This window comes from Nothobranchius furzeri, chromosome 3 (assembly GCF_043380555.1).
Source record: "Nothobranchius furzeri strain GRZ-AD chromosome 3, NfurGRZ-RIMD1, whole genome shotgun sequence".
Classification (NCBI taxonomy): Eukaryota; Metazoa; Chordata; class Actinopteri; order Cyprinodontiformes; family Nothobranchiidae; genus Nothobranchius; species Nothobranchius furzeri.
In genome coordinates this window covers 67829411-67857041 of record NC_091743.1, presented here as the reverse complement: position 1 = coordinate 67857041, position 27631 = coordinate 67829411, and the positions used below count along the sequence as shown (strand labels likewise).

The 27631-nt window shown below is 41.1% G+C and overlaps 1 protein-coding gene across 4 annotated transcripts in view; it reads left to right on the top strand.

Annotated features, from left to right (window-relative positions):
- The window catches only part of cdh4 (cadherin 4, type 1, R-cadherin (retinal)), a 343579-nt gene that overhangs the window by 297771 nt on the left and 18177 nt on the right, over nucleotides 1-27631 (top strand). For all 4 annotated transcript variants that reach the window (XM_070549451.1, XM_070549450.1, XM_070549449.1 and 1 more), the window contains 4 exons: nucleotides 6574-6746; nucleotides 17666-17803; nucleotides 24124-24309; nucleotides 24424-24677. In XM_070549451.1, coding sequence (XP_070405552.1) covers nucleotides 6574-6746; nucleotides 17666-17803; nucleotides 24124-24309; nucleotides 24424-24677 — 751 coding nt within the window. The remainder of the gene's footprint in view (nucleotides 1-6573; nucleotides 6747-17665; nucleotides 17804-24123; nucleotides 24310-24423; nucleotides 24678-27631) is intronic.

The following is a 27631-nucleotide window of genomic DNA, read 5'->3' as shown; positions in this document are numbered from 1 at the left end:
CAGCAGATACCCATAACATATTTTCTTTTCCCCACAAAGACCCTCAGAAATGTTTATGTGCACTTGAGCATAATTCTAGCTTTAGGAGAGTTTCAGAAGAAGTCACGGCGTACCTGTCCTCCCATGACATTCCGTTTGATTTTGTTTTGATTCGTGATGAAAGGTACTCATGGAAATCCAAGACCAAATTTCACATCAGAGTTTAGAGATGTGTGGCACTGGCAGATGATCCTGATCTCTGCAGAGCCGCAGGCAGACAAAGAGAGGGGGTGGAGGATTTGAACGTGTTTCTGTGGCAGTTTTAGGCAAATAAGGGTAACTTGAAGTGCAGGACAACTGGAAGAAAGGAGGGCCCAAGGCTCTGAGGATGAATGGTAAAACAACTGAACTGAGCTGAGAATATAAAACATTCATTCATTCATTTTTATTATAAAACAATGATCACTATAGTGGCAAAAAGTCTAATGCATAGTCATTATTAAAGATTTAAGCTTAAGTTTTGGTTAATATTTATAAAGTTACTCTCAAAACCTTCTTAGTGGCCTAGTGGTGGAGTTTCCACCCTGGGACTGGGAGATGGGGGTTTAAATCCTGGTCGTGTCATACCGAAGACTTTAACAATGGGACCCAGTGCCTCCCTGCTTGGCACTCAGCTTTAAAGGGTTAGATTGGGGGTTAAACCACCAAAGAGTTCCCAAGCACAGCCACTGCTGCAGCTCACCACCTCCCACGAGTTTATAAAGCAATTACTCAGTTCTTGTGCCATTCCGCTTTAGCGAGTTCAATCTAACGCTACTCATATGCTGCACTTTCTTGTACTTGATTATAAAAAACATCACAGTAGTAATTATTTTAATCAGTATCTAAATCAATATTTTTAAACTCACAGTGTTTGGAAACACTAATCATCCATCCATCCATCCATCCATCCATCCATTTTCAGCCGATTATCTGGTGTCTTGTCTCGGGGCAGTGGCCTAAGCAAAGAGACCCAGACTTTCCTCTTCCCAGCCCCTTGGGCCAGCTCCTCCGGGCAATCCTGAAGTGTTCCCTGGCCAGCCAAGATACATAGTCCCTCCAGCATGTCCTGGGTCTTCTTTTTAGGTCTCCTCCTGGTTGGATGTTCCCAGGAAACCACCAGGGAGGTGTCCAGAAGGCATCCTAACTAGATGCCCAAGCCACCTCAACTGGCTCCTCACAATGTGGAGGAGCAGCAAATATACTATGAGCCCCTCCCAGATGACCAAGCTTCTCACCCTATCTCTAAAAGAGACCAGACACCCTGCGGAGAAAACTCATTTCAGCCGGTTGTATCCACAATCTTGTTCTTTCAGTCAATACCCAAAGCTCGTAACTATAGGGGAAGGTTGGGATGTAGGTCGAACGGTAAATCAAGAGCTGTGCCTTCTGACTCAGCTCTCTCTTCATGAAACAATATTTTCATTTATCTTAATAGAGTCAGTGAAGAGTATTAAAAAGCTTGGGTCAATGTAGGACAAGATATATTTCAGAAAAAAATATTTTGTTGCGTTCAGATATCAGTTTAAAACACCCGAGGCACACACACACTGCCAGTGGTTTTGCCCTCATTCTGCCATTTTCACTCACTGTGATTTTTGTGGAAAAAAAAAAAAAAAAAACAAGTTTACCCTTTGGAAAGGGGAGAAAATTCACAGATTTTAGTAGTCATGATTAAATAAAAGCACTCCTACTGAACGTGACAAAATAATTTGGATAATGATGATTTTGTGTCATTTATTGTGTTTTTGTTGCTGGTTGGAGCTGAAATTAAAACTGAACAGAGCTGCACCTTTTTTTCTCACTCTGCACCAGATGTAGTAGAGTAAGACATGTTCCCTAAATCACTACTGAGTTCATAAAAGTTGGAGTTTAGTCTCTGTTTGCTGCTTAGATGTGCACATCAGCCTACTGGAGCGAGTGTGTGAGACTCCAGGGATCATTCTTGGGCTGAACAGATCTTCAGGCTGAAATCAGCCAGATTTAGAGTGAAAGCCAAAATGTTTTAAACATTTAAATCTAGTTTTACATGTCAAATAGAAGACTGGATCTGGTGAAAGAAAAAACGTTTAAAGCAAACTGCGTTCCTGACGGAGCCAAACACACACACTTTACTACTGTAGTGAACCTGGGTAGGCTCTGTCAATTATGTAGAGTAATGGTTTAGGCTCTTTTATGAAAGAGGAACCATTCTACATATTAATTTGAGATATTAATTTTAATAAATTAATAACCAAATTTGATAGTTTTAAGAAGACTCAAAGGTTGTTTTCATCGATAAACTGTCGATAATATCCGTGGGTCTGTGTTTCAGTTCAATGAAGAGACAAGTTTGAAAGTTAAAAGTTTTAATTCTTCAAATTAAACTAATGATTTTGAAATGACAAGCATAGGAAAAACAATCAACATTGGCAACTTTGTTGAACAATCTTTAACAGTTGATATTGTAAGCTTGCTCAAATAGACCTTGTGTTGAATGTGTGAAAATTGAAAATGAGGTGAGATGAAGGCATGTGTGCGTCTGATTTTGCTTCAGGAAGAAACAGGTGTCTGAGTGAAAAGTGATGGTTTGACTAAACTTAGGTTTTGTTGGAAAAGATGCATCAAACGCTATCTATTGTGTTCTGCCTCACCGTACGAGGACCCTCGTTAAGATCCGGAATGTCAAAGGACGATGTTTCATCCAGGACACACTTTGGCTGGCAGAGGAGACGAAGGTGTACGGCGATCCGGTCCAGAGATGCCCCCCGGTACACGTGATGATGAAGCGTTTGCAGATGCGCTTTCTTGAGTTTAATTACTCAGAAATCAAAAGACTCTGGATGAGTCTGCGTTAGCGGTTGCAATTCAGCTATTCCTGTCTGGCTTGGCAGGAACAGCTTGGGGGGGGGGGGGGGGGGGGGAGGAGCCGCAGCCCCGTTCCCCGTTGGCGTTGTTCACAAGTCCTCCCTCTTTGGTTGTCAAACACGAACTGAATCATGAACTGAAAACTTACCAAAAGCCTTTCTCTTCTCAAAGCAAACTTGCGCGTCAGAGCAAATGTGTTTTGGAGTTTACTGTGAGAGTTTGTGTGTGTGTGAGTGTTTGAGTGAGTGTTTGAATGTGTGAAGGTCGTTACCAAACATCCTCAAAACATTATTTAAGTAAGCATTGATTCATTAGTTATTATGATTACCCAAAGCATAATAATCATTCATTTGATTAAAACACATTTATAATGAGCAAAGTGATAATACTGATCATTTAACAACTTAAAATAAAGGAAAGGAAGTTCAAGACTTTGTTATGTTATGACTAGCTTTTCCATGAGAACACATCTTCTGGCACTGCAGGTGTTCAGGTGTTATGGTTTCTCCCAGACTCGCTGGCGTTCAGGTCGTAATCTGTGGGTGAAAGTTCTCAGCGACCCAGCTTTGACCCAGCCGGGCCAAGTATAACCTTTGGCACAGAAAACCCATATTTCCTCACGTTACACTACGAACTGTGTGAGTCCTGATTAAAAACATTAATAACATAATGATGTCAGTCTTCTGTTTTACCTGCTTTACTGAGAAAATACTTACAGAGCAAGTTGATTTTTAGTTATTTTTTAACATGCAGGCAGAACGTGTAAATAGTCTTCTAGCCCTATTTCCTGCATTAGCTGCTGACAGACAATCAGGGTAGAAAAAGCCACACAGATCTACGTCACACTGGAACTAAACATTCATGGACTCATGGAATGCTGTTGACATTCATGGAATGCTGCTGTTGGCTGAGCATCCAGGAAACAGCAGAGATTGGCTCAGCTAACAGAAGTTAAACGTTAGCATTAACAACTCCACCACACAGCAGAACTCCTTCAGGCTTGTGGTATTTGTGGAGATAAAACATCCATGTTGCAGAGCAGGGTTTTGTTGCTGTTAGCCAATCAGAGGTGAGATGTCATGAGTGAGACTCCAAATCCTGCTGTGTTCTGCTCCTCACCCGCTCGCTAACTTCTACTTCCTGAAGCAGGAGCGCCACAAACTTTTTTCCACAAAAAAAAAAGATTCATAAGGCATTAATTGAAACTAGTGACCACAGCAGATTTGTTGAAGATACAAGTGACTGAGAGCTTTAAAACAAATGTAATTATGACTCACCAAATACACAGCTCTTCCTCTACATTGCTAATTAGGTTATTGATATTCATAACTGATTTAACCAGGAGAAAAGTTCTCAAACTACCAGCTGATTAATATTAATGTTTTTGACTGCAGCCAGATCTAAAGTAACTCCTCCTCTTTTGGTTTCTACCGCTTTCCCACAAGGTTTGGCTTTGGTGGCTTTTCTGACTGTCTGCCTCTCTGGCCTCTGCTCAAAGGTTCACAAAAGACAACTTAGCACGAAGAAACAGATTCTAAAAGGATGATTTGCACCAGTTTCACACCTCAGTTGCAGTGGTGGATACCATTAGAGGCTCTTGTGGACAAAAACAATTCCCCCCCTCATCATTTCCACCAAGATTCATTGAGTTTCTTTTACCTCCCCAACCTCTCCACCTCTCTCTCACCCTCTCTTGTATCACGGACGTTTTTTCCGTCTGAGAGGCACCCTATATCTTCTCTCCCCTGAAGAGAAACCATTATCCACTCACACGGTCCATCCCTCTCCCTCTCATTCCCTGACTTCCCCTCGCACTTTTCCTTTTAGAGCTCTTTAGAACATCTCTTCTTTCTTGTAATTTTCACCTCCCAGAATGAGTCCAAAATCTCCACTTTCTGTTAATTCTGTGTACGTCTGTCTGCGTTTTCTTTATGTCCCTAATTTGAAGGCGGGTGTGGACTCGGGCTGATTAATGTTCAGCAGATAGACCTCACAAGCAATGCCTGGTTGCATGAGCAAAATGGCCGACGATATATGCAACTGCCACCAAATTTTCAGGTCCAGTGACTTCAGCGGAAAAGCAATTAGGATTTGGAATTAGTGATCAAATTAAATAGGAATTAAGCAGGCTCCGTTTACCCTCGCGGGCATAGCCTTCCCTCTTTGGGCCGGAAAACGACCCGTTATCATACCACAGAATCCTCCGTGTTGAAATAAGAGGTAGCAGCACCAACTTGAGGCTCATCTCCACATTCAGGACTGAAGAGGTTCATTACATAGTGACCCTGCCCTCCGTATTGTAATTGTTTTTTCCCCTACTTTCCTCCTCTTTCCTTGGACAATTTTCTTTTTCTTGCTGGTCAGAGCAACAAATCCTGCTTTGAAACGTAATGAAGTTTGAAATAGAATTTGAGGCTACAATTATCCTGTCCATGCAGGCTGTCACAGGAATGATGGTGCCATCGAAACCCAATTATAGGAATGGGGACCCCTGTAAGTGATCGGACCCACGGGGAACCGCCAAGTCCACGGCTTGTCGGCGTCGTGTACGTCGTTGATTTGGAAGGTTTGAAAGCAAACCCGGCTCCCTCCAGTAGACGAGTCTGGCATATTTTAAAATAACACACAAACTGTTGCAAGCAGTCTGTTCTGGTTCAGATTTTTCTCAAGAATTCCTGAGGTTTCCTGTTTTTCTCACATCTAGACACCAGCATCCCTGTTTTTCCTTTTTGATTTTCTTTTCTTCAAAACATCTTTCCATTTCTCCAACCTTCTCTCTTCTTTCTCCGTCTCCTGCAAGCTGACACTCCTTTCCCTTTTCTCTCAGCAGCAGCAGCCTGTAAATGGCTCCCTGATGGAAAGTGACATTTTCACAGAACCCTGAGAGAGAGGCGAGGTGATCTCTCCTCTTTTCAGCACAAAGTGCTCCTAATTGCCTGGTCGCATTTGTGAGCCCAGCTGACAAACTTGTGCAAATCAATAATCGTGCTCTGGGACACGGGGGCTCCTCTCCTCAGCCTAAACCCCCACCCCGCTACATGCATGACACAAGCAACCACATGCATACAGATGCACAAACGCAGCTTGGAAATAAACGTAGATACACAAAGCACACGGCGATGGTTAAAAACGTCCCCTCGGTCTCACCGCCTCTGTGAGTCAGCCTTAAATGACAGTGTTTATCTGTGATTCTAAGACAAATGGGGAGAGAGTATCAAAGCATTAAGAGCAGCCACGGCACCGCTGAAGGCTGGAATAATGGATGGTGGAAACAGTGGAAAACCCTGTGCTGCTCATTTCTAAATGGCCTCTACCGAGGTGGGAGCTCTACCGACGACAAATCCGTACGGCTCGGAACACGAGCTCACTTAGCCGACTTGTGTTCTCTGTGCTGCTCTGGCTCGTCCTCTAAAAAAGTTTTGTTTTGTTTTTCTTACCAGAACAGAGAATGTCAGAGCAATTTTGAGTATTTGATTGACTTGCTTCAAGTTCATGCGGGAGTTTTGTGTCTGAGTCATCTCAGAGTGCTCTTTGATATTTCCCAGTTTACTAATGAAGTTCTCTTTGTTTTAAATGTCTAAAGGACATGTCTTTCATTTTTTTGATTAATTGTTCATCCTTTTTTTGTTGTTGTTTTTTAAATTTAATATAAAAATTAAATTTAATGTGTCATATTCACTCTTTATTTCCTTGTTTTTGTCATCCCAGGTTCTTCTGTGATGCAGGTGACAGCAACAGACTCTGACGATTCCACCACCGCTAACGGCATGGTGCGCTACCGCATCCTGTCTCAGATCCCCGAGACTCCGATCTCCAACATGTTCACCATCAACAGCGAGACTGGAGACATCGTTACGGTGGCTGCCGGCCTGGACCGAGAGGTCAGTGCTCCCTGGGTGTTCATGACTTTATCACCCTGCTGCTTGTTAAAACTTTTACAAAGATCCAGTCGTTTTCGCAGCTGCAGATATCGCTCCGAAATTATCGCATTCCAACATGACTTATGATAAACTTTTGCTGCCACATTGTTACTATATGTGAAATCTTTCATGTAATTGCAAAAAAGTGGACCCAGTGAATAAAACTCAAGTCACTAATTCAGTGCTTTATTTAATCTAGCTGGCTGCTTTCTGCAATTCTGGTTCAAAGGAACAGTTGTTGCTGTTGGACTCCACGCTGACATGTTTCTGTGTGATGCAGAAAAAAGTAATCAATATAAAATCTGAGAAGAACACCAATAAGACCTAAAGTTTGTTACTCAGTCCAACATTAGAAAAGCTACAAATAAATCAGAATCGCAGTAACGTCTCGTAAACAACCTTTACAGACATTTCAAGTAGACATAATTAAGTTTACAATGAAACCAGTGAGGAGCACAGTCTTTGAGCTGTTTCTGTGTTATTAACAGCTTATAATAATTTTATTTAATGTAATTGCATGTAAGACTTTGACTTTGAGAAACAGTTTAGTTCCGTTTTTTAAAAAACTGTCAGTTTAGAAACATATTTTTACACACAAATGAGATAAAATCCCCTTTTTCTGATGTTTTTATGAAAGAAATGTTGACTTGTTGGATTTCTGAGTTTCTATCTTGATGAAGATCTCACCTGCCTTCTACCTGATTTGGTGTGGAATAAAGATTTTCACTCGATCAGACAACATGAATTGTTGAAGGACATAGGTGTTGTCATTCAGCTCCACACCTGCGAAAGGTGTAATCATCTAACAATGAGAAAAGATAAATACATTATCATTAATGTCTTGATATCACATTACTGGACAGAGCTATGCAAAATCCAAAAATGTCATTTCTTATTTCTAAGAGGAAAAAAAAGATTAATTATAGATTTTTTTTGTAATTTGGATGAGAATGAGTTAGTTTAGCTACAAGCACAAGTGTTCCCAGAATAAAAGGTTTGGAAAAGTAGGCAAATCCCATATATACTAATTTCTCTGTTAATTAATGGATTATTCAAATACTAGACTCAAGCATTCAACAGCTGCTGTCTCAAAATAGAAAATTTCATCTGAAAACTTAACAATTCAATTAACAACTGTAAAATCTAAATTTCACAAAATTCCCTCAGTAAACAGCCACATTTGAAGGATTTTAAATTTATTTTTAAAGAGATATTCTATTCTTATCTCAGCGTGAGGAGCCGAGATAATGGCCGCGTAAATCCAGCAACTCTGCTGGTCAAGTCACGAGAGGCTTCTTTTTATCATTCTCCTCTGGCTCATCCACGACTTATGTGTCTGTTGCTTTCTGAGGTTGTTTGCCAACCCACACAACGCACGCTGTCCCTGCGCCGTCTTCCATCTCATCCTGCTAATGAGGGAGGTCACTGGGGTCAACTTTTGTTTATCCCAAGCCGGGTCTGGTTACTGTGGGCAGCCGTGCTCGCCGTGTAGCCTCTCTCTCTCTCTCTCTCTCTCTCTCTCTCTCTCTCTCTCTCTCTCTCTCTCTCTCTCTCTGCCTCTCTCTCTCTCTCTCTCTCTCTCTCTCTCTGCCTCTCTCTCTCTGTCTCTCTCTCTCTCTCTCTGCCTCTCTCTCTCTCTCTCTCTCTGCCTCTCTCTCTCTCTCTCTCTCTCTCTCTCTCTCTCTCTCTCTCTCTCTCTCTCTCTCTCTCTCTCTCTCTGTCTGCCTCCCTGTCTGCCTCTCTGTGGTGCTTAGTGATAGAAATCAAACCAGGCAAAATGAGCAGCCATTCAAACTCATCAGCCATTATTACTGAGATTTTTCATAACTTAGTTGGCTGATGTCACTGATTGTGTCTCGTAATGTTTATAATGTGTGGAGTCCCAGTGGTCCCTCTCACCATTAAACCTGGCCAAGCTACACTTCCAAAATTTCAACAGGATTCTACTAACAGCAAAGTGAGCACTTTTAGGGAATGATCACTGTTAATATCCCAAGAACAAAGGCAGCTTTTGTTACAAGAGAAACAATACATCAATGCCTTTTACTTATCCAAATTTCATATGGAGCTGGCACCGTATAATAGCAGCGGCACAATTGTGGGACAATATAAATGAGTCCAGTGAAGGCATGCCAGGACTTTGTCCCTGATTCCAGCTTGGCTCAGGCAGCCGCAGTAGCAGCTGATGTGAGTGAGGAGAAGCTCATTAATCTGGACACATCAAGCCAGGCGCAGTCCCACCTGCCTCTGATCCTCCCACTAAAACTGGGACACACCTGGGAGTTCACCCACCTGCTGTCAAGGTCATCGATCGACACAAACCAGCATGCACACGTGTGGAAATGTGCATGAGCACACATATACTCTTTAAACGCGTACAGAGAGAAGAGGAGGAGGAGTAGAGCTTGGGTGTCATGCTCGATCTGTGCAGCTAAAGTGGTGTGTGTCATGCGTAGACATGAACACTCTGGTGTTGACAGTGAACACTGTAAGCGCCTGTGTACTACATAGATTTATATTCTGTATCCGCTCACTCTCTCAAACTAAAGCTAATTCCCCTCCGCCATGCTGGTGTCTAGTTAGAATATTTATGGAGGAGCCAGAGTGGAGCAACACATTCTCAGTTTATTGAGGAGAACCAGGAGGAGAGACATGGAGGTTAGTTGGGTATGTCTCACCCCTGATTTTCCACAAATGAATCCTCCTCACTCCCTACTTGCAGGCTGATCAACCAATATTCACTTCTTCCTGGATTCTGAAATGTACCATGATTAATTATAAGTGGGGCGATCTGGGATGTCAGTGTGTCGAAGTGCCTCTATAACTATCCTGTTGGTGATTCTGTCACGATTTTTGACCATTTTCATTGCTGTAGCCATTGAAAAAATATAATAAATGTCCAAATTATGCATCAAAATATGTAGTTCAATCAGGAATGGTGTCTTATTATTTTTTGCATTGGTATTCTGTAAAATGAAAACCAAACTTAATGTTAGAAAGCAATAAATATTGGGATTTTGGTGATACGGGAAATAAACCCCCATGCTTCTGAGGTTTATCTCTTCATCATTCAGGTTAAGAAGTTAGACATTTGGACTGTAATAGCATTTTTACATCGCCTATCCCAACTTTCCATGTAACATCTGTGAATCATAATGTGCAGCTCGTAGCTGCCATTGTAGTCAATGGCTGTGTTTCCAACATCTGTGAAGCAGTGCGTTTTGGACACGTCACAGAAGTGTAGTGATGGGTTGCTCCACTAATCTAAGTTGGATGTCCACTGTGTGACTTTTTCACTCATAACATTCAGCTCCATTTCAAATTGTATGAGTTCCCCACAGAGCAAAGCTCACGAGCCATGTTCTCACACAGCATGGGGGGGGGGGGGGGGGGGGGAATGAAAATAAGTAAACTGGGGGTTTGGGATCCATGTTACTTGACATGAATATGAGCAATTATCTTTCTTGACATTGTTAAGCTCCACACTAGTTTTACTCCAAAGGGACACTCAGGAACAACTCTTGATTTTGCTTTTCATCAACTTTTATTTTTCAACTCTGAGATTTGTTGGTTTCAAGTCGATCAGTGCATGATTTCATCAGGTTGATAACTCTGACACTTAAACAAAATACTCTTCAGGTACAACTTAAGCACTTTACTAACATAAACCAGAAATATTTACCAACCATTGGCGTCATTAGAGTACAGTTCATGATTAGAGCTTGCTGTGCTGTTCCTGTTTGACTGAGGGCCACCATCCTGCATAGGTGTTTTTCAGCAGCAATCAGTCGCCTTTTTGTTGGTGCCTTCTGGGAGATGTAGTTCTCAGTGGTGGTGGACCAATTAGACCTCCATTTACTCAGCTTTAACCCAACAGACATTCTTTGTCTTTGTGTGTGGGGGGAAAAGTGAAAATAAAACAAAAAGACATGGAAATACCTGGGCAGCTATGTCAGTGGTACATGTGGATCACAGGGCAGTGTGACACCTGCATGAGGAATGAGAAAAAAATTAAACACCTTTAATGTTTGTGCAACTGCACGATTGCTGACCAGGAGCTGGTCTTAATCGATACTCGTAACCCCAGTGGTTCCCAAATAGTGGGGCGTGAGAGACTTACGCATCCAGTGGAAAGGCCAGGCTAGGGTTTAAAAATAATAATAATTTAAAAGTTTTAAATTTGGGGAGTTTTTTTTTAACACCACAAAAAAGTACACTTAGTTTAAACAACGCAGCTGTCTGTTACATGTCTCTAATCAAAGCTGCAGACATCGGTGTTTGGTTGCCATGGTGACCTTAATGCACCAGTGGCTGTGGCTTTAATATTTCTCTTGACTGGTTAATATATTTAATAATATATATTTTTTGTTGCTGCACACATGATCAAAATCTCAGAGCTTCTCCTTTGCCCTTCCGATCCAATTAAACATTTGAAATGTTAAAATGTTGGTTTTGTTTTGAGCAGTAGCTACATCTTCACCCTTCATAAATATTTTCAGACATTGTTCTGGATCTGTTTTGTTTTCCTACTGTGCTTTGTTCACAATTAAGAGTCCATCTTGCTTCTAGTTTTTGTTTTAACAGTTTGATTAGTGCACATGTTGCTCTAAAAGCAGTTTTGTCTGTCAGCCTGTTATGGAGAGTGACAGTGGTTTAATGAAGTACAGCTCTGGTGCAGCAGGTAGCAGAGAGCCACAGCTGGCATGGACGCTCTCCCATTGCGCCCCTTTTTCATGCCAGCAATTCCATTGGCAGGCAGAGCCGTTGTCTTTCACCGCCCCACGCTGTCTCAATCTCTCATGAGCCCTGGCTTGGAACTGTCTGGTGGGGCATGGCGCGGTGGTGCTCAGCACCAAGCTGTCCCCCGACCCCCCTCCTTTCACCGGGATCATGCCAGCTCCACATTGGACCATCTCACAGTCGATTAGGACATCTTCTGAGCAGCCACAAGAACACAAGTGCCCACATCCTGGCTCTATTAGGATGTGCAGAGCTTAACTGAGGGATACACACAGAGAACCTGCATCCTAAATGGGCCTGGGGCTTTATTGTCTCAGAGATGTTGAGTTATGTTAATTTGCCTTGTTTCACCAGTGCTCCAGAGGCCAGACAGCAAAACCATCAGAGGATTATGAGCTGGTTGCTGAAAGAGGAGTATTGATGCTTGTAGGTGGATGTTGACTGCATGTAGCTAACATTTAATCAAAAAAATGTCCATTCAATACCCGCTTTATTATGCTCTCCGTGTTCACCAACTTTGTATTGAACTGGGCTGTCTACTGCCTTCTGAAAAGCCTTAAATAATTTATTCCCCTATAATAGAAAGTCTATTCTTATGCTCCTCCAAGTTTTGTGTTTTATCCAAACCTCTTGGTGTTTTATTAAGCTTTGCCTTGATTTTTTTTGTTATTTGTTTGTTTTTGTAGTTATCGTGTAATAGAGCAGCAGCTAGTTGATCAGAGAGTGAATCGATGTCAGATAAACAGCTAAACACCGTCCTGTTGAACAAAGTACCTGTAATGTCTGTAATACTGTGGCATCTTTGACCTTTGTAAATGCAATGAAACTAACAAAAAGAGCTCGTGCTTTTGCTTTAGGCTGCTGGTCACTGGCCTAACCCTAACCCTGGAAACTATTTCTGATTAGTTGCTTTGTTAATTTGATTTTGATTGATTTAATCTTTAGCTGATGGGGACATTGCTATCCAGCTTAGTACAAGACGTAGCTGAAGCCACGTATTCAGAGTTGGTAGCTAGTGCTAATTTACAACCCCTATCCCGTGTTGGGTTTTCCTAAACAATAGTAAAACAATAAAGAAAAAAACTGAATAAACTGTAGATGTTGGTCTATACAGTACTAAAAACAGTATTAAAACAACATGAAAAACACAGAACTTAAAGTAGAAGATGTCCTATACTAAACTAAAATCACAACATGTATACCAAGCTATCATATAAAGTATAAAAACACTAAATGTATCATAAAAGTAAACCAACAGTAATAAAATAAGAAATATAATAAAAAATCCTAAAGGCATTAACAACATCCATTTTCTTCCACTTATCCCGAGTCGGGTCGCGGGGGCAGCAGCCTAAGCAGGGAGGCCCAGACATCCCTCTCCGCAGCCACATGGGCCAGCTCCTCCGGGGGAACCCCAGGCCGATCCCTGGCCGCACGAGAGACATAGTCCCTCCAACATGTCCTGGGTCTTTTTTTTTGGGGGGGGGGGGGGGGGGGTGTCTCCTCTTGGTTGGACATGCCTGGAAAACCTCACCAGGGAGGCATCCTAACTAGATGTGCGAGCCACCTCAACTGGCTCCTCTCAATGTGAAAGAGCAGCGGATCTACTCCGAGCCCCTCCCAGAAGACCAAGCTTCTTCCCCTATCTCTGTGGGAGAGCCAGACACCCTGCAGAGAAAACTCACTTCAGCCGCTTTTATCCGTGATCTCATTCTTTTGGTCCCTACACAAAGCTCGTGACCATAGATGAGGGTAGGAAGGTAGATCGACCGAGAAATCGAAAGCTTTGCCATCTAGCTAATGCTCTCTTCACCACAACACACCGGTACCTCACTGCAGACGCAGCACCAGCGCCTTTCGATATCACATTCCATCTTTTCCTTACTCGTGAACAAGACCCTGTGATACTTAAACTCTTCCACTTAGGGAAGGAGCGCCTCCCTGACCCGGAGAAGGCATTCTACCCTTTTCCGACTCAAGACCCACATTGGAAAAAACATAGGAAGATAAAATGTAACATGTCCTTTCTCTCATCTATAGTCTATATCTATATCTGGCAGTAGTTCTTTCCTAAATTATCTTTTATCTACGGCAACATAGAGCTGCCACCCACACAAAATAAAAGTGATATCACGTTAAAACATGACTTCAATATCATATCACGTTGTTACAATATGCATATTTGTCACGATTTTGCAAATGTGATAAATATGTATATTCTAACAATGTGATATACTGTTAAATCATGACATTTTTTATTATTACATTATAATGTGATACTGCTTTAATTTTGTTTTGCATGGTTGGCGGTTCTACCCTTCCAGCGCAGCGCTGATTCAGTTCATGAGTTCGGAGCCTGTTTATGCCTGAATGGTTCATGCATCAGTGCAGAAGGGTTCTTATAAAGTAAAACGTATTTTTATAAAAAGGCTTGAGTACATAAATCAACTCAAAGGAATACAATTAAATAAAAGCAATGTTTCTAAGGAAAATGTAAAAGACCCTCAGAAAAGCTGGAGAGCTGTTTTTCAGGACCACTTCAACTATTAGGAAAATCAGGCTCATCAGAAAAAAGGTTTGGGGTTTTCCAGTTGACATTTTACTAGATTTCCATCATCCACTGCTCTACTTTAGCTGGCACTTGATACACAGAACGTCCTTTTGTGATTAGTTCTAGTTCTAGAGCGGAACCGTTGCTGTAGGAGGGTCCATTTACGGCCTGCCAGGGTCAAAAACACGATTTTACCTAGTTGGTCTGTTGAGTTGTAACACAGGTGATCAGTCATGAAACTCTTAGCCCAGTATTATTGTTTTTTTTACAGCAGCAACTTTATTCATCTGTGACTCACAGCTGCAATTTATCCAATGTGTTTGCGTAAATGTAGAGGCAAATCTAATCAGGTGGAATCAGAGCGTATTTCTTAGGTTTACTTTTCTATCTGAGTCAGTGTCTCTACAAAGGGAGCCTTTAGAGAAGAGCAAGGCTCTGCCGGCATACGTCTTCCTGCTTCTGTCCTTAACCCAACCTGACACGCGTCTCTGTGAAGGATGAAGACCGACGATGAGGATGGAGACACTTTTTTCCTGCATACATTCACTTTGAAAAGATTTAAAAGTGAAAGAGAAGAGAAGAGCTGTACTGAGCTTTCAGGTGCTCCGTTGAATTGGATTAGATCTTCACTGCCAACCTGGAAGTGAAACAAATGAAATTATTCACAGTTAACAAAACAACAATGTAATTAAACTCAGTCAGAGTCAAATTATTGAAACGGGACTCAGTGGAACTAAAGTGACGTTGCAGTGGAGTTTTCCGGCTCCAAGGGTGACTGAGGTGGACAGGGGTTATGAAAAAAGGCAGCTGGTCTCTACATTTTAGCTCTATACTGGACCAAATGAAACAGATTGCAAGTGACAAGCTAATGGCCTCGGTCTGTGGGAGCTCAGCAAGTAGGAACACAATGCACAAGTGACGCAAGTAAAAACCAAGTCTTTAACATGTGGTTTTCCATCTCTCTACCCACCCTGAATGGCCTATTCAGCTCAGCATGTGTTGAATATGAAAAAAAAAAACTTCTTTTCTGTGGTTTCGCTTTGCCAGCTCTGACTATTATTTTCTCTTTTGTTCTTGCTAACAAAGTCCCCCCGGAGCTGTAGTCCATTTGCTTACTTAAAGGAGCCGGGTAGGTCCACCTGTCCTGACAGCTGCCTGCTTGCGTGGACAGTTTAAGTTGCAATCGTTGGTGAATTAAAGCCCTTTTCCAAAAAAATTCTCCCTCAACTTTTTGAATAGAAAACTACCTAATTTGGTCCATGTGAAAATAAACTATGGGTGCTGATGCTTTACAGCTTCAGCAGATTAAGTTTGCAACACCCCAAGTTGATGGGGGGAGTCTGGACTCTTGCTGCTGATTGGAGGACGAGAGACTATATTTCCTGCCAATGTTTGACAGAGAAATTTCCTGTTCAGCACTTCTAAAGCATTCATTGGAGACCCCTTTTCAGGCTGTTTTTAGAAAATTTTTAGAAAAAAAAAAGAGGTAGGGCACCTGGGTAAATGGCTAGCCAATGTTTTCATTTGTTTGAGTCCCACCTGCTCCCTCTCAGTGGAGGGTTAATGGATGCATATGTGCACAATAGAAGGGCCATAAACTCCAAAGTATTCTCAGAAGAGTGATATAATGGTGCAGGACTGCAGACACATCCCCTACTGTGTGAGAGCGCCACCTGCTGGCTTAGCTCCAGTCATTTCTCTTCAACTGAACCAAAGAATGAGGCATCCGTCCATCTAAGCTCCAGCCTATTAGCATCGCACCACCATATGGTGCCATTTCAAGATTGATGCATGCAACTGGAGCAAAACGTGTCTGCAAAGAGACACATTCAGTTGAGGTTCTATTTACTGAAGCAACGTATGATGGGAGATGGTATTGATATTTCATTACGAGTCTAATAAAGGGCAGCCAGTATTGAATTTTCATTAATAGGGTTGGTTTGTTGCAGATTAACATGTCTGTGCACTTCATAATGACTCGGAGAGATGCAGAACATTTCCAGCTGCTTTAACTGGCCTCTGAGCATTGTCTGATCCACCAATCAGCTGCATCTCCATACTCTAAAAGAGAATGGGAGGGAGACAAAGAGGTAGAGATATTCAGATAGTGACATAAAGGCTGGATGAGAAAAGGCATGCAGAGAACCCCTATATGTGATTAGAGAAAGATAGCAAGAGATCAAAAGAGGCACAAAATGTGCATTAACAAAATAACACAATAAAAGCAGAGAGGCAAAAGACATAACTGGAAGAATTTAAAAAATGAAAAAGACGCTGCCTAGTAAGCACAAAGCATTATCTACTCAATATATTGCTGCAAGAACTCTGGTTGGATTTGTTCTTGTTTCTTCAAGCAGTCATAAGCGTCATTGGCCAGCAAGTCATTAGAGTGTGGTCCCAGATAAAAGTGGCAAAGCTAGCTCAGAAACAAACGGGCACAGTGCTATCTCTAGGATTCATTGTGGATGTTCAACAAAAGAGCAGGTCCTGTGCAGTGAATGGTGGCTTGTCCTTGATGTTCATCCTCTCTTTCACCGCTTTTCTTTGCCCTGACACAATGAAGCCAAATGGATTTATAGGAATAAAACGGAGCCACAAAGCGAGAGGCTTACACACAGCCTGGGTGGAAACACACACACACACACACACACAGAGAGAGAGAGAGAGAGAGAGAGAGAGAGAGAGAGAGAGAGAGAGAGAGAGAGAGAGAGAGAGAGAGAGAGAGAGAGAGAGAGAGAGAGAGAGAGAGAGAGAGAGAGAGAGAGAGAGAGAGAGAGAGAGAGAGAGTTGTGAAGCTCCCTGGACTTTCAGCACCATGGAGAGTCACTCAGTCGGCATTTATTAACTCTGGTTCCTTGTCGTTTTGTTGTGTTTAAACAAAGTTATTTTTTATGACAACAATGTTGCAGTCTGTACACACACACACACACTCACACACATACACACACACAGAGAGAGAGAGGGAGAGAGAGAGAGAGAGAGAGAGAGAGAGAGAGAGAGAGAGGTGTGAAACTTCCATGACTTTCAGCACCATGGACAGAGTCACTCAGTCGACGTTTATTATCTCTGGTTCCTTGTCATTTTGTTGTGTTTAAATAATTTTTTCTTTCTTTCATGACACCATTGTTGCAATCTGCGCGCAAACACACACACACACACACACACACACACACACCCTAATCACTCCCTCATTCCTCCACTGTAAGTGGACTAAATAAAGCCTTTTCACCTCCTTGTTTTATTCGAAGCTCTCTGGTGTGTCTTAAAGTGGCAATGCTTTCATTAAAATGAGTGATGATCCAAGTCTGTTCCTGCACAGGAAAACCAAGACTTTTGGACAAGAATGGATGAGCCTCACTCTAACACATTGTTTCCTCTTTGTGTGTTTGTTTTTCTTTGTGTGTTGTCCGCTGTCTTTTATTGAGTGGGCTAACGAACTCCATTTACACAGCGCAGTCAGTTAGAATGAAACGAGCTGTTTGGACAAAACGTTTGTATTAATTCATACGTCAATGGTGTTGATGTGAGTTTTAGATTTTGTAACATCATTCACTGAACACGGTCTCTTTGTTTCTGCTTCTGCTTACAGAAAGTGTCCCAGTACACTGTTATTGTCCAGGCTACTGACATGGAGGGAAACAATAACTTTGGACTCTCCAACACAGCCACTGCTCTAATTTGTATCACCGACATCAACGACAATCCTCCAGAACTCACAGTCAGAACGGTGAGTCCAGTGGACGCTCAGTCCCGGTGTCTACTTTCTGCAAGGCAGACTAATACCAGACTAATCATCAAACAAACTCTGAATGGCATCTTCCTTCCATCTGAATGACCAACTCAAAGCACCTATTATGTTACATAATTAATGTAGATCTGAATGAATTTATTACCAAATACATAATTTTAGTTTTTACACTCAAAATTGATGTTATTTGTGAGGATAAATAGTTGTTCATTTGTTTGTTTATTCGTTTTAATTCCATAATGCACATGATTTTGTTTTTGGCAGACTTGTCTCTGTGTATGCATCAAAATATCTCATGACTCACTCGACTGATTTTAATCAAACTTTCAGAAAATAATCATTGGATATGCATCAACAACTGATTAACTTTTGGAGTTCACTCAGATTAAAATGGCCACCGCGGCAAATCAACATTAGCAAACACAAAAACGGCAACACCTCAGCAAACTCTTGAGATTTAGCTCAAATGTATTGAACTGATGAATCATTCATAACCCACAATCTAAATTATACTGATTTTGGAACATTAGGAATGTTATTAATAATATTTAACCAAAACAGCTGTGACATGATACGTTTTCAAGATATGACTTTATTTTAAATTAATGGCATGAAAATGCAATTGGAAGTCATTTAGGTGATACTAAGCCTTCTACTTAATTAATGTGTCTTTGTTGCAGTTTATCAGTTTTTATTTCTAATGATGAGGCATTAAAAACTCTAAGCAGTACATGGATGCACACAGCACAAGTCTAAAAATAGGGCAAATGTACAACAGCTCAGATTATAAACACATCAAATCTACAACATCAATTAAATAAATAAAATCATAGTATTTATATAGAATTGGGTAACTTACATATAGTACCAAGGATCTGTGCAAGACAACCTGCCAAGTACGTTCTGTAGACGTTATGGTGCTAACGGTTCTTTACAGTCAGGGTTACACTGGTGCTAAGATCGCTCTCTTAAAAAGGAATTCCAGAATCAACTAGTAAGTTATGTAAGTTGTCATTTAGAATATGTCAGTGAGTCTAAAGAACTTGGTGTCAAGTCGAGCCTTATTTATTCAGCATACTTAAAAACAACTGCTGTTGTCCAATGTGCTGAACAGGAAGCAGAACTCAAGAAAATTGTCTCAAATACACAAAAAGAAACAAAACAGAGATAGAAAAGTAAAGTAAAACAAGAGTATTGCTGGCTATATATATATATATATATATATATATATATATATATATATATATATATATATATATATATATATATATATATATATATATATATATATATATATATAAGTACATAAATGAATATATCAATGAAAACAAACATATTTACTATGTTAGTGAAACCAAAAGGCTAGTTAGTGTTTAGGTGGCAGTAAGGTCTCTAGAAGACCTGCAAAGCCTTCAGCCAGGTGTAGGGGTGTATTTAATGTTTGTCAAAGTAGTCGTACTTGAAGACTTTAGCGTTCTATTTTGTGAGGAGATAGTCTTGATGAAAAGTTTTAAAACCAATAAACCAAAAGTCCTGATTCAGTATTTTGTGAAAATCTCCAGTTCAAAACTGTAGCCAAATTCCCTTTCACTACGTGTATGCTAAGCGTAAATCAGACAATAACAGCTGTATTTAAATATTGTCTATTTTAGAAAATCAGTTAGCTGCAAAAAATAAATAAATAAATAAAACTGCTAATTCTGCACAAACATCAGGAAACTGGGCAGAAAACATAACACAACATATGGAGGGACAGTAAAAGGTGCTGATGAGGATCACTTAATTCCTCCCTCTTTGTGCTGTGTCTGCTTGCTCAGCCTCTGTTTGCTCGGGGTTTTTGTCTGCAGGCATCTGGCCTCAGACTCCGATACCTCCGACAGCACTTTTAACACTACAGCTGCTCTGCTGTTCTGCAGCAGCAGGGGGGCGGAGCTTTTCTGTTTCAGGACAAGAATTAATAGGAGAAATGTTCTGAATGAATCGTTTGTGCTCATTTCTCCATCTAGAAGTTTATTTCCTGGTCATCAAATGGGACATAATTTATTTTTGATGTTCTCTAAATAGAACATCAACATTGCATATATGCATGCATGTATTCACAGCAACTATTATAAATCCAATGGGATCCATGTAAATGGGGTTCTGAAAAAAAAGACCCAGGAGATACGAAGGGACAAAAATGTTAGATTTTTACAATCTGCCTTCTTCTCTTCTGGGATTTTAACTTTACACACACACACACACACACACACACACACACACACACACATACACACACACACACATGCACCTGCACATGCACACACACACACACACACACTTGCATTTATGTTTGTGTGGACCTCCATTGACTTCCATTCATTTTAGTGACTCCACTATGCCTAACCCATATCCTAACCATAACCAATGGGGTTATTTTTTAACCTTAATCTGAACTAAAAGTTAATTCTTATCAAACCTCTAAATCAAGTTTTAGGGTGCTCCAGTTTGTGTGGACCAGCAAGATATCCCCACAGTGTAAAAATGTCCACATAGTACAGGTTAAAGTTCAATTTTTTTCTCTTAAACATACAAAGACAAGTACACACACACACATACACACACACACACACACACACACACACACACACACACACACACACACACACACAGTTATTTACTCTCAGATTGTTGGTAAAGTTGTTTCTATAAATCTGAGTGACTCAAATATGAAAGATATAAAGTGATCTTTTCTGCTTTTTCCACTGCTTTTATCAATTTCTACAACTTATTTTGCTTCCCACCCGACAAGAGAACGAGACTCAAAGCTGTTCAGTAATTATTTGTGCATAACAGACACAAGTGGAATGTGTTGCTTTCTGTAAGGGGAGCAAAGAGAAAACATGACCATGTTAATTAAGTGAGATTGCTTGTGGGGGTGTAATCCGAGGTGATGTATTGCACCAAATCTGAGAAAAAACAACATAAACATTCCATTCATCTGCTGGAACGAGTCGGGATGGGGTGCTGATCATGGTGTGATGAAAACAGAAATTATACTTTGACTGCAGGTGAACTTCATCACTGACGAGCATCAACAGGAAGCAAAAGAAAGAAAGATTATCCATCCTAAAACTTCTGAATCACCTGTGGAGCAGCTCATAAATTACTAATCCACTCCCTAAAACCTGACTCGTTAAAAAGTTGATATTTTATTTGGAATAAACAAAGTTGGAATCCTGTTTCTACTCTTCAGCATTGCTCAGCTCAAAACAGTTTTATTTTATTTATTTGTAAGTTTGGGTATCTGCTGTGCCGTGCTCCTCCAGACACATTGATGTGCTGCACTTTTCTTCCTCGATTGAACCAGAGTTTGAAAACGGGTTCACAAAGTGTGTTGAAAAATAAAACAAGTCCCTATAAAAAGATGACGGCAGAGCTTTGAACGGCGAACGTCTGTAAGTTACTTTAGTCCCCAGACACAACTGTTGGCTTAAGACGCAGCCGGATACGTTTGTTCAAGAACTTCTATAAATCAATGCATTTAGATTCAAACTGTAAAAAATAATCAAATTAATTTAATTTACTAACATATTTGTCTTGTCTTGTTCATGTTAGAAAACAAAATTGAAACAGTTTTTGAGGCAAAAACGTCAGTCAGCAGTAGGGATGTCGGTTATTATCAGCTGATTTTGGCATTAAGGAAAATCCACATTTTGGAGCTTTTTAGCTTGTGATATTGTTGTTTCCTCATGAAAAATACCCTCAAACCAGTTTTTGGCTGCATTCATGTATTTTCCTGTTTCAGCTGCAAATTTAGTTTTATTTTGAAATTAATGAAAACAGACCGATGTTACATTTGTATCTCACTCCATTTTCCAACTCGCGACACCCGGCCCTGCTCCTCCCCTTGAAACTCGCCTTCCATGGATAGCACAGGATATGTAGCTTAGGTGATTGTTTTCAGGTGACTGACTTGGTGTTGCAGTGGTAAGAGTGTTGGGCTGAGATGTGGTTTTGCACAGGTTCACATCCCAGTCGCACTTGTTTTCTTCTTTTTCAGCTCCACTTGCCAGTATTATGTTTTCAACCCATCACTGGTACACTGTTCAAAATGTAGGGACTAATATGCTTTATTATTTATTTATTTATTCATTTATTTATTTATTTATTTATTTATTTATTTATTTATTTAGTTGTTGGCCAGTGTGAGTCCATGTGAGTTGAGCAGGGTAAATCGTCTAAAATGCTGCTTGGAAATGACCAAATTCAGTTATCTTTAGAGACATTTAACGTTTAACGCACATCAGTACAGGAATGGTGAGTGGTCTGTATTTTATAGTGCCTTCTTAGGGTTGTACAACCCCCCAAGGCACTTTACAACACATTCACCGATTCACACACACATTCACATACTGGTGGGCATGAGCTACCATGCAGCCACAGCTGCCCTGGTACGCATCAACAAAGGTGAAGCCTGCCATACACTGGCGCCACTGGTCCCTCCAACCACCACCAGCAGGCAAGGTGGGTTAAGTGTCTTGCCAAGGGACACAATGGCAGCATTCTTTGGTGGGAGTCGGGATCGATCCTACAATCCCCCGATGGACAACTCGCCCTACCTCCTGAGCTACCGCTGTTCACAAGCCAATAACCAATCCAGAAGCCATCATTGAACATCCCTAGTCAGAAGTCATGAATGTAATAGCCATCAAATAAAAAAATCTGACTCAAGGAATCTGTAGCATCCCTGAGTAACAGGGTATCCGCGGGTCCTTAAAAAGTCTTTAAAAGTCTTAAATTTGCTTTTCCAAATTTAAGACCTTAAAAATCCTTAAAAATGAAAAATAATCCTTAAATACAGTTTCCAAAGGTCTTAAATTACCAAAGACGCAATAAACTAGATTCTTTTATTTCTATTAAAATTTTGCGAATTCCTAGTAAAGCATTTTTTGTGTATGACGTTGGCGTAAGCGAAACGTACACATTCAGCTGGTTGTGAAAGGGGGCTATTTTTAGATGAGCACATTAGCTGGTTAAGCTAGTGGGAGCTTGCGCTATGGGGAAGCGCAAGTTTAATGGTAACTGGATGGCTAATCCCACCTTTGTGATGTGGTTAGCACCGGTTCCAGGCAATAGCTGGAAATTATAGCTTAAATTAAATTTTTTAAAATTGCTTAAATTTGGTCAAAGTGGCCTTAAAAAAGGTCTTAAAAAGTCTTAAATTTGGTTCCCTTAAACCTGCAGATACCCTGAGTAAACAGTCACAATTTTTCTTTTTTAAATCTACAACATTTTTCAGTAACGTTATCTTTCGTCCATAAATGACGTGTAAAATATCATTTAAAAAATTCCTTATGTACCAAGCTAGTTCATGTCAGCTTCTGTCTGTCTAACGGTGTGGCCGAACGTTCTTATAAAGTTTACAGCATTTATTTTTAAGCCCAAGCTGAGTGCTCGTAACAGGGACTCGAAGGGCATGTTTGATTTGGCGTGGTCTAATCAGGCCATCAGCGAGGGAGGAGGAAAGGGTGAGGGAAGAAGTCCTGTGATGATTAAAATGTTGGAGTGAACAAAACCTGGCAGACACACATCTTGAGCGAGTTAATTCCTCACAGGTGATTGTGAGTTTTTAGCGTTTGCCTTGGCCAACCTTTGAGTTCCGATCCATTAGTCCCCAGATAAATCCCTTTATAGAGGGACACGCATCCTTTTGTGCAGTAAATTCCTCTTCAGGCTCCGCAACTGTCATTAAGTTTCCTCCAGAGTTAGTTTATAGGGGAGCTGTTTTAGATTACGTGTTAATGAAGATCATTAGGCAAAGATTACTCCTACCGCTGCCTTAATCACAGCACTTATCTAATTACTTATTAGGACCTGGATTTCGGTAACGCACAAAATCCAAATTAAATGGATAAACACCTAATTGAAAATTCCATTTGTTAGAATAGTGCATTTATATGAGCAGATATGGTAGGAAATAAAAGATGCTATTAACATAATGGCAGATATGATTTTCTATTATTCACATTTGAACAAATATGCATTTTCCTTTCAATCCTGTCTTTTTAATTCCTCCCTTAAAGCCGTCACTTTGGGTTTGTGCTTCAGTGTAATGAGCTTTACTGATGTGACCCTAAACAGTTTGCTTTCATGACACAGATTATGCAAAATCCAAACTAGATGGATGAGGGCATCAGGAAATGTTTTCGATTCTAGTGAATCAAGTTATTAGCATGCATTAGCTGCCTGTAGGAGCTATGTCTTCCTAATGTTTCCCCTCCTACTGTCATCTCCTTCCTCCTCCATCTGCTGTGAAGTTTTCTGGGGAAGTTCCAGAGAACAAGGTGAACGTGGTGGTCACCAACCTGACGGTGGTGGACAAGGATCAGCCCCACAGCCCCAACTGGAACGCCGTCTATCGTATAGTCAGCGGAGACCCCTCCGGACATTTCACCATCCGCACCAATCCCATCACCAATGAGGGAATGTTGACAGTGGTCAAGGTATGAATAAAGATTTTCCCTCCACACAGGCCTAACGTGTGTATTGTCTCATCAGTTTGTTGTCTGTTTCCCACCCGTGTCTCTGCCATGTCCTTCGGTGGATCTTCCTTTCAGCCAGTGGACTTTGAGATGAATCGTGCTTTCATGCTGACGGTGGTGGTGTCCAACCAGGCCCACCTGGCAAGTGGCATCCAGTCCTCTCTTCAGTCCACGGCAGGAGTCACCATCTCGGTTCAAGATGTGAACGAGCCACCCGTCTTCCCCGTCAACCCTAAGATGATTCGTTTTGAGGAGGGCGTGCCAGCAGGGACAACTCTTACGGTGTTTTCTGCCCAAGACCCGGACCACTTCATCCAGCAGACTGTCAGGTACAATACTTATTCTATATCTCAGCTTGGTAGAATTAAGCATTTCAAACTGAGGAGCCAGTCAGTCCTGAGAACTAAGATGTTGACCTGTGCTTGTATCAGGGTCTGCCTTGCTATAGATAGGTCTCTGTTTGCGCGTTCTCCTGATATTTTGAGCAGGAATATTAAAATGCTCAGATTGTTGAACATTATCTGTGTTTAATCAAAGCTGAGTGTTGGTTTTCACAGTTTATGGTCCTTCTGTGACATTATCAGCTGATTCCTCGCCCAGATCCCAGTTACCTCCCTGGTTGCCAGGCGACTGGTGTGAGGAGGTCATCCTTTAATGAGTTGGATGCTGTCTGCCTGCCCTTTTTTTGGATCCCTATCTTCCTCCACATTGATCCCTCCCTTCCCAACTGGGATGACATACGGCGGGCACCGTGCCATCCAGGCATCGACCTCGTGTGACAGAAGCTCCCACACACCCACAGAGATCCAGCAGCACCGTTCCTCTCTGCTGCCAGCTCCAACAAGGGAGATGGATTTTTCTTAATGTCAGTGAGGCGGTGTCTTCCGCAGAGAAATGCAGTAGAAATGTTACTAATTTGATAGAAAACAGAGTTGGTGGGAGATGGACTCTGATATAAACTGCAGAAGTTTGAGCTGCACCTGTACCGTTCAGGTTTCTCCTCTTTAAAGGACCAATTATGCAAACCTAATGGTCTGCCCTTTGAGATGAGGAACTCTTCTTCCACTGTACTGACTGTTCCCACCCCTCCTCCCTGGCTCCCACTCCCACCCGCTGACCCTGCCACTTTCTTCTCTGTCAGTCTGTGTGTCTCTTATTGATGTGAACTCAGAGATGATTTCTCCTCCGAAGCGGCTCGCCAGCAGACGCTCGGCTCGCGGCAGCATAGTCTCTACTTCTGTATTCCCTTTAGGCAACCTCGCTTGAACTTTTGCACAATGCACACACAAAAGACAGAGAAAAGCACAAACAACTGTGAGCTGCACACCAACATGCAGGCGAGTTCCCACAGAGCATGACTTAAAGCCCTGTGTGTGCACGCTGAATGGGAGAGGAGCCAGCTTGGGCTTTTTTTTATGTTTCTGAATTTCTTGCCTTTTCTCTTTCTCTCTCCCTGGAGAAAAGACAAAATGAGATGATGTGAAGCCAAGACTGTTTGCCAACTGATTTTACAGTTTGATGGGATTTAAATGGCAGTGAGACTGAGTAAATGCAAGTTTCTTTATGTGTGTGTTGATGATTTTTTATAAGTACTGCATTAGGCTTTTAGCATTGAAGTGGAAGGTGCAAAACCACCAAAGAAATTGCATTTTTCTGCTAAACGTATATTGAAGATACTCAATGAATTGATAATATAATATAATATAATATAATATAATATAATATAATATAATATAATATAATATAATATAATATAATATAATATAATATAATATGCTGTAATATAATGTTATTCAATACAATACATTACAATGCAACGTAATGTAATGTAATGTAATATAATATATTTTTAGTTGTAGCAGAAATTATAGATTTTTATCAGTATAGGAGAAAAATGCTAATGTAATGTAGTTTGAGGCCAAATTGCTGAAAAGAATTCAAGTGGATTCATTTGAAATACTAAATGATTTTGTTTTGTTGCTTTAAGTGGAATAATGTGAGAATAACCCACCAACATACTAATTAAATATAGCATCCTGTATATTTGTTAAAAATTGCAATTATAAAATCCAATCAGTTGTAGTGAGAAAGGTTTGTTTCAGAGGTTTTGCAGGATGGTGTGTTTTGATATCAGAAAAAGTGAATCACTAGGTGATTTTTTTCCAGTTTAAAGCAATAAAAATGTGTTAGCTGTCAACTTTTTAAAAAACAAGTCACCCCATACCAGATTCTTACTCAACTCCCACTTCCTGTTTGAAAAATGAAACAAATGCTGTTGCCTAGCAGACCGAGTGGGCGGAGCCGCTAACAAATACACACACACACACACACACACACACACACACACACACACACACACACACACACACACACACACAGGCACACAGCTAGCCTGGCAAGCCAGACTAAATAAATGTATTATTTAGTTTGGCAACGCTCCATTGACGGCTCTCGGTTGTGGGGCGGGTTCTACCGTTGTCTTTCAAATGATCTCCGCATGCTACTGGACAATGAATGTGACATACTCTTGTTTCACTCTGTTGCATCATCCCACCCACCAGGCATATAGAGTGCCCTGATTGGCCCACAAAGCGGATAAAGCTCTATGATTTTTTCACTAAGCAGATAGAGCACTATGATTGGCCCACCATTATGGACCAATCACAGCTCTTTATGTGTTTGAAACCCCTCTAGAGAGCTGTGATTGGCCAGCCAGAGTCCTGGTAGGAGCTGCAGAGGTTCCAGTGGAGCATTCCTAGACCAAACTTTGCAAAGCAAGAATTTGGTCTAGTTCACTAGGCTAGCTCACAGCGACACTGTGACATCATTTGGTACCAGCTAACATTCTAGGGTACCTCTTAGTAGAGCCCTGCACTGAAGCCCTAGGCCCTCGGGCCAGGCTTCGGGCCAACGACTGTGTAATTACCCCGGACACGGGCCGCGCCGGGCGCCTTTATTTTTAATCGAATTCATAAAAAAGAAAAACTGAAACATTTGAACGCAGCAGCACCTGCCTGCTTCTCACGCACCAGCACCGTTAGCTCAGTTAAGGTCTGTGTGGTTTATAAATGTGCCTATATAAATGAATTGTCAAACTGCTGATTGAAACATGTGCCCCTGTTCTAATATGCCATTTTAAGTCCACTTTGATATGTCAGAAACCATTCGTTTGTTCTCATGAAAACGGCAGCATTCTATTTTTCTGTGAATAAATTCGCTCTGCAGTTAAAAAAAATACGGCATTCATTGCTGTTTTTTTCTAACTGGAGAGCACATTTTCAGA